This window comes from Anneissia japonica, unplaced genomic scaffold (assembly GCF_011630105.1).
Source record: "Anneissia japonica isolate Jap-2015-1 unplaced genomic scaffold, ASM1163010v1 scaffold287948_len850469_cov200, whole genome shotgun sequence".
NCBI lineage: Eukaryota > Metazoa > Echinodermata > Crinoidea > Comatulida > Comatulidae > Anneissia > Anneissia japonica.
In genome coordinates, this window is record NW_022699796.1 from 91,879 (window position 1) to 102,931 (window position 11,053).

The window sequence follows — 11,053 nt, forward strand, 5'->3', positions numbered from 1 at the left end:
GGACGCTCAGCAATGCTGCTGTTCATATATACAGTAAGTCTCAAATAACCATCCATATCATTAAAGTACAAACTCATCCTCCCAGGTAGCATATCCTGGTGAGTCCAAAAGATGCCTAGACGTATACAACCTGTCTCTTATACACATCTAGATGTGTATAAGAGACCCTCTTTCCACACACTAAAACTTATATCAATTGTTTATAAGTTTATAACTTTGTAAGGACACACCTGTGTTCTTTCAAAATGTGCCACGGTTTGAAAAGTGTATGTCCAAATAAATAAATAACTGGCCATGTCCTCTGTCTAATTTTTAGCTGACTTATTGATTCTTAACTTATAGTCTCCATAGATTCTTATCGATCCACTAGATTTTACTACAGTTAGTCTGGAACAATTGGTGCAGCCCAATCAGACAGATCAACAGAAGTAATAATACCCAAATCTTGTAGGCATTGACAATTCAGCTTTGACTTTCTCTTAAATTCTAAATGTTACTGCCCTGAACTTACAAAATTTTGAGATTGGATCATCCGCAAGGAATATTTTCGCTTCAACCCTTTTAAGTCCCTCACAAATTACATCTGGGTATTTATTCAAATCTGTAGCAGATATGCCTGGTCCTATTTTGTTAATATTACACCAGTTAAGTTGTGTTGCATCCAATTACGAAAAATAAGGCTTGTTCCTCTCCATGAACAATCACTAATGGTAAGTTAGCTTTTCCCTCTTTACACACGCACCCATATCTTTTCTCCAGTATAAATTTTAAAAATATACATTTGACTTTTTAATTTCCAGCTAATTTTTCCAATGACACAGCTGCACCTGTGTCTATTTCCACCGATACTTTCACTCCCGCTCTTTCCAGCGAAATAGTGTGGGGTCTACTGATTTATTTGATAAAGAGAAAAGTGTGTAAGTTTCATCATCAGCTACATATACATCAAATTCTTTTGTGAAATGCATTTTACCTCTGAGCTTATACCTTTTTTTGCTGTGCTGTTCACAAATTTAAACACGCGTGTAAATCCTCTGCTTGTTTGACTGCTGTCTGCATTGCCTGTGCAAAATCATAGGCCTTATGAATTTAAGAGCCTTCTGACTAAGGAGGCGTCTCTGCATACATACATCTCTAATTCCACATCTCAACCTACTGTATCTCTCAACATGCCATCTAGGCTTGTGCCGAAATCACAATATTCTGCTATGCATCGCACGTTGGCTACAAATTGAGCTATTGTTGCATTCAGCTTTTGCGATCTACTATTAAATTTGTACCTTTGTACAATCAGGCTAGGCTTTGGACATTCATAAGCTTGGACGATATCTACAATATCCTTGAATTAGGTAGCTAGGTACAGTTGGGCTAATAGGTCTTTAGCTCCTACTGAAGTCTGTAATATTGCCTTCGGCACATGACGTTCTGTGCAAATAGGGCGATGTGCATTCATCAGCAGTGAATCCAAGAGTGCACAGGGAAGCTTCACGTGCGCTCAGCAATGCTGCTGTTCATATATACAGTAAGTCTCAAATAACCATCCATATCATTAAAGTACAAACTCATCCTCCCAGGTAGCATATCCTGGTGAGTCCAAAAGATGCCTAGACGTATACAACAATGGCAAGTAAAAAAGTGACCTGAACGGATGACAACCAAGCGATTCATCTACCAAGCCATCCCCAACTTCACATACAGTAGTAGCCCAAAACTTCCTGGATGTAAGACGTATGCCAATTGCAGGCTGCCAATCGCATGCCATTTTTCAATGTACAATGGTAGAAGTCTTTCTCAATAATCATTAATCGGTGGTACCGGTAATGCATTGTCTAAAGGTGTGTTACAGTTGCATTGATGCTTCCAGTATTACTGACACCCAATTGGCACTGAATGCTCTAAAATATCTGGCCTTGTTCTATATTGTAACATCTGACTATTGGTCCAGTACACAATCTCATCAATGCCATGTTGCCTTTCTTCTACCACTATTGCAAACTGAACTCCCATGGTTGCTGCTGTAAGTTCTTGTCTTATATGGATGCCCACCTGAACATAGTTAACGACTTTGGGCGAGGACTAGTGAGCATTCAGCATATACAGTGCTTCTTTGTCAATTTGTCTGTATGCTGCCATAACATACACTTTGTCAATCACATCTGAAAACACAGGCAGTAGCTAAGCCTACCTTTATAGCATCTCGGAACATTCCACTCCTTCAAATGAGGCAATTCCAATAGCCATGATCATTTCATTCTTCTCCAGTCCTTACATACACAAACTATATACTTCAATAATATTTTGGCAGGCAGAGCAGGGGAAAAAGAGCCAGTGTGAGTCAAACACAAAACTTATGACTTAATAAAGCAGTCTGCATTTTGTGTACGTCTTCCTTGTTGGTGATATGTCTGTTAATCAGACTTTAAACGCTGAAGACAGGGCTTCAAGTCTCTCCATGTGCAATTAACTTGTGTGCTTGGGCAAGACACATTATTCAGATCACAATCTCTCTCTCCACCAAGTGGTATAAATGTGTCTCTGGGAGGATCCAATACCAATTACTGATTGTAACTGCTTATGAAATGTTGCTCCCCAAGGAGCTGAGAGTTTGTTTCATGTTTGAGCTGGTTGATGTTGCTAATAATGTTAAGTGCATAAAAGCAGCTTATGCATTACAAAACCAGTCATTATGAGCGGATACCACTTTGAGTGAATGCTACTTGAGTTGATGCCATTTTCAGTGAAAAAGGATCCAGTTTTGCGAACATTAACTAAATTTTCTATTTTTACCCAATATTTAATTTGATATTTTTTCGCCTGGGCCTCTTCGGATCTATAAGTTTTTAGGGTTGATGATAGGTTGTTTATACTTACACATATTTGGCAGATGGGTGTATATCTAGGGGTGCAAACGCACCAGCAAAAAAAATCACGCTCACATAGTTACAATTCACCTCATGTCATCTGATTTTGTGAGCTAGCACCCCCTCACCCCAATCTCGTAATTTTTTTTTTTGATAAATTAGCCCTTGTTACAGTTAGCACTAAACGCATCCGCTTGAACTGGCATCTGCTCTAACTGGCATCTGCTCAAACTGGCATTCATGCAATATATGCAATAGTATATTATATATAGCAAATCATTATAATATGATTGAACAAAATTTTTGAATTGTTGATATATGTTGGTTTGCAGGGACATATAAATATGCAAAATGAATTGAGAACCAGTAGAATATGCTGTGTGTAAATATACTGTAGCCCGCAGTGTTACATGATGGTCTGAGAGTGTTGTGTAAACTGCAAAGTACACTCTAGCTGTCAGTCTGTAAATATATAATGTAGGGGATAAATAAATGTACTCCATTACAACCAAACACAGAGTGTAAAATTTTAAAAATTCAAATATTTGAAATTGGAACTTTAGGCTGGGCCCCGGGGGACACGCAGCAGTGACAGTGCAGCGGCAGTATCGACATATAATGGATACATTGTCTTTTATCCGTCTAACTCTCATGTGAGTGTTACTTGAAGATCAGAGCAATCCGACCCTAATTAAAGGCTGACGCTGGCCGGGTTTGAACTAGGGTCTACAGCGCCACAAGTAGGAACATTACCTCTCAGCCAAACGCTTTTAATTTTAAGTATGAGCTCTAAATTGATTTTAATATCAACTTATTACCTTGTGAGACTCCTATATTGTAATGCGCTATAATTATTAAAGCCCTATCAATTTTTATTTGACAAAAACATGTGACATGCCTAAATATGGTCAAGATGACATCACATCATGACCATATGTGGCAAAGACAAGCCAAGCCAGTCACTCGTTGCAAATCGTGTTTCAGAGAAAATGGCCAAAACATGTTGGAATGTCAAATTTAAAAAAATCTATTTTATTGCACTAAACTACCCTTTATATATCTACACATCATTCTATGCTGTTGTTTTCCCCATTTTCAATGTGAAAACAATATTTTTTAAGGATTTAAAGATAGTTTCTGCATGAGAAATGCCTGAAATCATAAACTTTGAAGGTTAATTTCTCATATAGTGTTCTTTAAACAGCTGTGTGGTTAAACGCTTGTAACTTCATAAGGAAATGTCGGATTTGAATGATTTTGTTACCATTTTATAGCTATTATTTTACTCTCTAACACTGTATTAATAACTCAAAATCGATTTTTGCGACGAGTGACTGGTTTGGCTTGTCTTTGCCACATATATAGGCACATTATGACTATATATGGGCATACAACTTTGGTCAAATAAATTTGAAAATCAGGACAGAGCTTAAAATATAAAGGTGCGTCGATTAACAGGCCAAATGTATATAGAGGCACATGTTTGATATTTTTTAATTTGTATATAATTCTGTAGAAAGATGTTATATTTAAGCTGTGGATTAGTTTTAAGAAACTACAATTTTTTGTTAATCATGACACAAATATATAGTTTGTATATATTAAAAATTGATAACCAGATTTTGTTGTTGGAAATTTCATTATTTTCTCTCTGCACCTATTTTAGCTACACAGGTACTGGTAACCAATGTTTTTGTATTGAATGCTATAGTTACTTTAAATAATGTTAACCGATATATCTTTTATTTCTTTCTTCCTTCTTAAGATTTCTCTAGGAAGTCCCAATTTTTATAGTGATATTCACTCTGAATACTGAATATTTCCATAGATTTATATTCATCCTAAAAAGTAAGGCAAATTTGGCATGGGAATACTTTTAATAACAATTTAATCATTAATTGTATTGTACTCAAATTAAACTTAATAGAAAAAATAGATCTATTAAAGGAAATATCTTTGCTGAACAAAGAAATGTTTGCTGATTGTAAACTCTTCACTTAGCAACTGTTGAATTATAAAAACTTGAAATTCAGTAGTAAAATCAATTATTCGTTTTAAATTTGAAAATAAAACAAATCGTGTAAGAAAACAAAACCATAAAAATATTTATTTATTCTTACCAAAATGTATATTACATAAAAAATAACAATAATCATTTCTATAAAAACTGCCTAATTTACATTGATTTTTTTAAAAACAAAAGCAGTGAAAACTTTGATCCATCCAAGAGAATGGCCATTTGTCTTTGTTTAAATAACGACTGTATTGTTGAGCTGTAAGTTTATAAACCTGACAATTCAACACAAGAATCAATTTATTTGCTTTCATATGAAAATAATAAATAGAAAGAAAATGTGTTTTTTTTTTATAGATTTTATTATATTTTGTACATGAGCAATGCAAAAATAAATGAAGGGAAGTAATACCATTCCTCAATCTTGCTGCAGAAAAGCTCATTAAATCTTAAATATACATCAGGTTAATATATACCCTCCTATCATGGTGCAATAAAATCCCCCCCCCCCTTTTTTTTTTATGGATTTTTGCTTGTCCTACAGAGGTTCATGTTTTAAAACCAGGCTCCAAAGGGATAAAAATGATATGTTGGACTTGGACAAATGATTTTTAAAAGGCACTAAAGGGGCCTCTTTCACTCCCTCCGCCCTCAGATTTTAAATTTTAAAAAATCTATATCTTATCCTTTCCAGATTATTTCTTCAAATTCCCAAAATTCGCAACAATCGAGGTCCTAAGGGGGTACAACTTATGGTCAAGTGAGGAAGATTTTGGGCTCAGAAAAGATGAAAAAAGAAGGCAAGAAAGACAGAAAATAGAAAGAGAATAAAGGAAAAATTAAATAAAAGAAACAAAGGAAAGGAAAAAAGAAATGAAAGAAAATAGTATATGGAAAGAAAAGAATGATAACGAAAGGAAAGGTAAAATTTGATAAAGTAAAAAGAAACAAAAATAAATAAATGAAAAAAAAAGAAAGGAAGGAAAAATGAAATGAAAGAAAAAGAAAAGGAAAAATATGGTATATTGAAAGAAAAGAATGAAAACGATAGGAAAGGTAAAAGATGACAAAAGAAAAGAAGCAAAAAAAGAAACGAAAAATAAAGAAAATTAAATGAAGAAAAAATAAACAAAGAAAGAAAGAAAAAGTGAGTTGAAAGAAAGAAAGAAAGAAAAAGAAGAAAAAAGTAAAGGAAAACAAAGTAAAGTAAAAAGAGTAAAATATAATGAGAAAGGAAAAAGGAAAAGAAGAAAATTAATGACAGAATTTGAAGAATAGTAAAGAGAAAAAACAAGAAAAAATAAACTTAACCTGACTTGGGAGAAAAGGAAAAGAAATGAATGGTAAGACTGAAGGTATATCTAAGGAATGGGCAACAACACGTTTCTCCTAAAGCCTCAATTAGAAACATTTTTTATAGATAACTCATTTCTGTCAAATAATATGTATACACACATATAAAATTAAAAAATCATGAGAAGGAATATGCAAACTAGATTGTCTAGTAAATGGCTGCCAGTAACTGATCTGTTTCAGTGACTAAATTTATTATCAGACATAAATTATAATGCATAATAATTACAACACCATCTCTTGCACACCTTTCTTTACATGCAACAATTTACTGTTCAAAATAACATTTTTTATCTTATTATATTTGAGGTCTATTAGATATTATTATTTTATAAATCTGTTAGATTTGATACTTTGAAGTAGGCCTATACGGCAAAATACGGCCAATACCAGATCGATTAATATCTACTTATTGGTATGTTATAAATATTAGTACTGTACTGTTTTGCAAGTCATCATATTACACGCTTGTGCCTATTCCAAATCACTGGTGGTAAGGTACCGCATCCATCTTGACAGAAAAGTTGGCGTTTGCTTACGGCCCATTTATTACTGACTGAAATAAATAATAACTTCAAAATCAATAATTAACATTATAAAATGAATTAATAAAACATGTATTAATATAATATATTGAAAATTAAATTATGTTTTAAGTGGTAAATGGATCGCAGGGAATACCACTTGGTAAAAATGGAACAGTCTGAATTTTTCGTTTAAATTTATTTGAACATTAGGGCTAAATATTTACTTGGTGATTACAAAATCAACATTAAACCCCTAGATTCGTGTCCCAATCAGAAGTCCACCTTTATTATTACCTGAGATTTTATTAAGCTCAAATTAAACTGAAATAGAAAAATAGTAAGAACCAGCCCTTCCTGTATTATTAGGAAACGATGGGAGGTCATCAAGAAAGCAACGCGCCAAGCGTGAAACAACAAAACACAGAGGTGGTGGTGGTTACGAACTCCATCAGTGCTGCTTTAGACAAACCAGAAATGGATGGGAAGGGTGTTGTTAGAGTACCGAGAGAAACATGGGGAAGGAAGGCCCAGTTCGTTCTCTCTTGTGTTGGATATGCAGTTGGGCTGGGGAATGTATGGCGATTCCCATATCTTTGTTATAAAAGTGGCGGTGGTAAGTGTTTACTCTCATATAGCTAGCCTACTAAAAGCAAGGAGCAAGGAGTTGATCGAGGTGGTGTCGCACGTGTAGTTGGCACCCTGGGCCTGGGCCCTAAGCCTAGCTTAGCCAGTTGGCCATGTCATTGCCTCTCAGAATCTGAATACAGAGTCGTGCCAGGATTTGGAGTCTCAGTCTCTTAGAAGTCATCAGTGGGCCCAGGCGAAGCCACGGGAACTGACAATTACAGTATACGGTTTTCAAAGGATTAGTGTACTGTATTATTACTTTATTTTTTTTTTGCCCTGCCAAGTTATGCTATTTTCCTTGACGGGAGGGGCAGGGAGCTCTCTCTTGATGGGCTCCCTGTTCCCTCTCAACAGACCCTCACTACACCCCTGTGTGAATATGGTTGACTTTCCAACCTTTTGTAATATTAAAACACCCCCTAAATACTTAACTAGGAAAGGGAATAATTACTTTCCATGCTTTTTTATTCTACCAAAATGGCAATAAAATCTCAATTTTTTTCAAATTGTTTCAGTGTTGGCATGACTGAGGATTTGCCCAAGGGGGGTGGGGGCGGGGAGGTGATGATGTCACAACAGGAGGGTAAGTTGACGAGAGCCTGGATGTGCCCAGAATCCTTGGAAGAGGCAGGGAGTGAAATTGAAGAGCTTGTTAAATCAATTTTATATTTAGTGTAATTTTTTTTCCCTACAAATTGTGTTGATCTGCATGACATCAGAGACCAGCTCTACAATACTCTGCTTGTGGCACCACTAGTTAATAAATCCTGAACAATTATTCAAGTACTCCTTATTATGTTTGACACAGACTGTGGCTCAAAAGTGTCACTCTGAAGTGACTGCTCTTGTTTCTTGGGTTGAATATTTTCCAATCATTATTATTTTTTAAAGTGTTTTGACTTGGAACTTATGGTATTGGTTTTAGAAGTTTAATTGCAAAACAATATAGAATCAAGAATGTACTGGTACAGCACCTAATATTTGCTGATATAATAGTAATTATATGGCATTTGCATATGGTACCTGAATAGGAAATACAAAAGGAAGTTACAGTATACATGTAGGAGAATGTGTATTTTCCTAGAACATTTTCCTGGTGTCCAAACTTTGACCAAACGTGGTTTCTAGGTTCTGCAATTACAGTAGGTAAATAGAAATTATCTTCAGACAAGAGCCTGTTTTCAACTATTTGTATGGGGTGGCATGGGCTATTCCAAACAATGGGGTAGCCTTTTGTAGCTAGTCTATTCTGAGTTGTTCTTTTTTTTTTTAGCATAATAATACAACAGTCTCTCTCATATGCTTGATTGAATGCAACTACCAAATATATTTATCGTGTATAAAATGAAACAGAAATTTGTTCAACACACTGTGTTTGATAGAATAAATGCATCATAATTTAAACAAAAAATTGCAGTTATTCAGTAATCTACCATTTTACATTCCATCAATTATTAAATTATTATAAGATGGAATTTGGAACAAACGTTTGATTGAAGCTGGGGCGTGCAAGCATGAATTTATTTCTTCATGACGGAAGAGACTCTCACAAATAGAATGAATTTTTATTAGAACGTTTACTATAAAGGTCAGAGTTTAGAGTTAAAGACTTTGTTATACTTTCTGCAATTTTCCTTGGTCTTGTAATTCAATTTATATTACAATAATTTTTAAAATCTGAATTGTTGCACACGTTTCTCTGGCTACGTCTGCTGCACTAGCTTGAACTTGCCCTTTTGTTGTGGCACACAAATTATGTCCTTGTACAGTTCCCGACAATGATGGTACAGCTTTATTATTTATGATGTGGCTATTGATGTGAAACCATTTTTCTCTGATAAAATCCGCTATGTTTTTTTGTTTTGTTTGAGGAAGTCATTGTATTGTAGGAAATCTCATAATTCTAAGATTTTCTGATTAAAAAGTTGTTTCTACTTTAGGGACTGCAACAAAAAAAAGTCTCCCCAAAACAACTTATTAAGGTCCTATAAGCAAATGGAAAATGAAAAATTTATGATTTTGCTTAGCCTATACAAACAAGTACCCATTCAAATATCCAAGTTTATCAAATTATTTTAAGAAATGCCCATTCTGAACAGGAAATTTTTACCATTTCCCAAGTCACTAATTAATTATCTGCAAAACTGCAAGTCATCATGATTAATGCGTTAGATACATTTGCATTGTCTTATCACACTATGACAACTGGAGAGTTCTATTTGCTTCCATACTCCACATTAGAGTAGTTTGTTTGATGTATGAAACATTGAATGTTGATTGAAAGGGCGTACTGTAGCTTTAAATACATTATACGGTACTCATGATTCTAAAACTCCGGCCATGCAGCCAAGTAAAATGTGATCAATATATATATTTTCTATATTTTAGTATTCTTATATTTTTAGAGCAAATTTCATCTGAATTAACATTTTACAGGATACTGTGTATAATTAGGCATTTCTATACTAGTTAGTAATATGTAGGGTTTGTGCAGGTAGTGTTTTTGAGACTTCACCAATAATACATTATCTTCTTATCTACTCTTTGACCTTTGGTAGTTAAGCAACCTTTTGTCAATAGTGATGTAAATGCAAAGCTTAGTTTACCAGCTCAGATTGAAGTAAGCCAAAAACAATGAAATGTTTGGGACTGAACTGTTAAGTATATAAAGACATTTTAGTTTGTTTTTTTATGGTATGTGTTTGGATCGATAATATACTTTTTCATAGTCACAAAGATCAGGTCACATCAACTCCCTGGTCACATCTACAACATTCATACAAATTATGTTTGCAATGATTTATGAATTAATCTTTAATGGATATTTTCAGAGTGTACAGAAAATTAAATAACAGCTGCAGGAAAATGTGCTTGTCCCACTAGAATTCAAGTTTAAAAGTTCACACCTTGCGAACAATTTCAAATGGGTGGGGCTTAGCGGGAAGATCCGTACCTGATCCATAACATAAAATGTGTATGATTTTACAACTCAAAATCCATTTGCAACTTTATTTACAATAATCTGCTAAAGGCTATGCCTTGTATTGGCTCACTTTGTTAAATTCTGAATGAACATTCTTGGTATTATACTCATATAATTATAGGATTATAGGCTTCCAACTTCCCTATTATAAGAACACTGGTGTAAAACTGGTATAAAAATGGGGCACTTGCAACTGCATTTTGAAGAAACTTATTTTCTTGAAAGAAATTAATTCTGCAGTAAAAATTTGGAAATTTTTAATATAACAAATTTATCGTATTGTGCCAAGGGAGGAAAATGAAAGGACAGCCAATGCCAACATGGAATGCAATCAGCCTGTTGTTTAGCCCTGCATTGGTGAATCCATCCATGTGAATTAAAATAGTAATAGACTAACAATACTTAACTGGCCATTTTGATGCATACTACTTATTGTTATCACATCGTAAACTTCCTGTTATTGTGTCTATAAGTATCTTTTATTATTTACGTTGCTTAACTCTTTTCTAATACCGGTGTTTGTCCTTTGAATGAAAGTGCTCACAATATAGGTTTCAAGTGTTTACAGTATGAGTATCACAATTGCTCATGAGTAGTGCCAAATTGCGAGTCAGCGAGTCATGCGAGCCAATGTGCAAGTCGTGCGAGCCATGCGAGCCATACATTTAATTTTTTTTTTTTTTTTTTT

General features: G+C 34.4%; 1 protein-coding gene across 1 annotated transcript in view; it reads left to right on the plus strand.

Moving 5' to 3' along the window:
- Positions 1-7,002: 7,002 nt before the first annotated feature.
- Positions 7,003-11,053, plus strand: part of LOC117103121 (sodium- and chloride-dependent GABA transporter ine-like) — a gene marked incomplete in the record, with an annotated part of 19,384 nt that continues 15,333 nt past the window's right edge. The window contains 1 exon segment of the mRNA XM_033243619.1: positions 7,003-7,368. Coding sequence (XP_033099510.1) covers positions 7,128-7,368 — 241 coding nt within the window.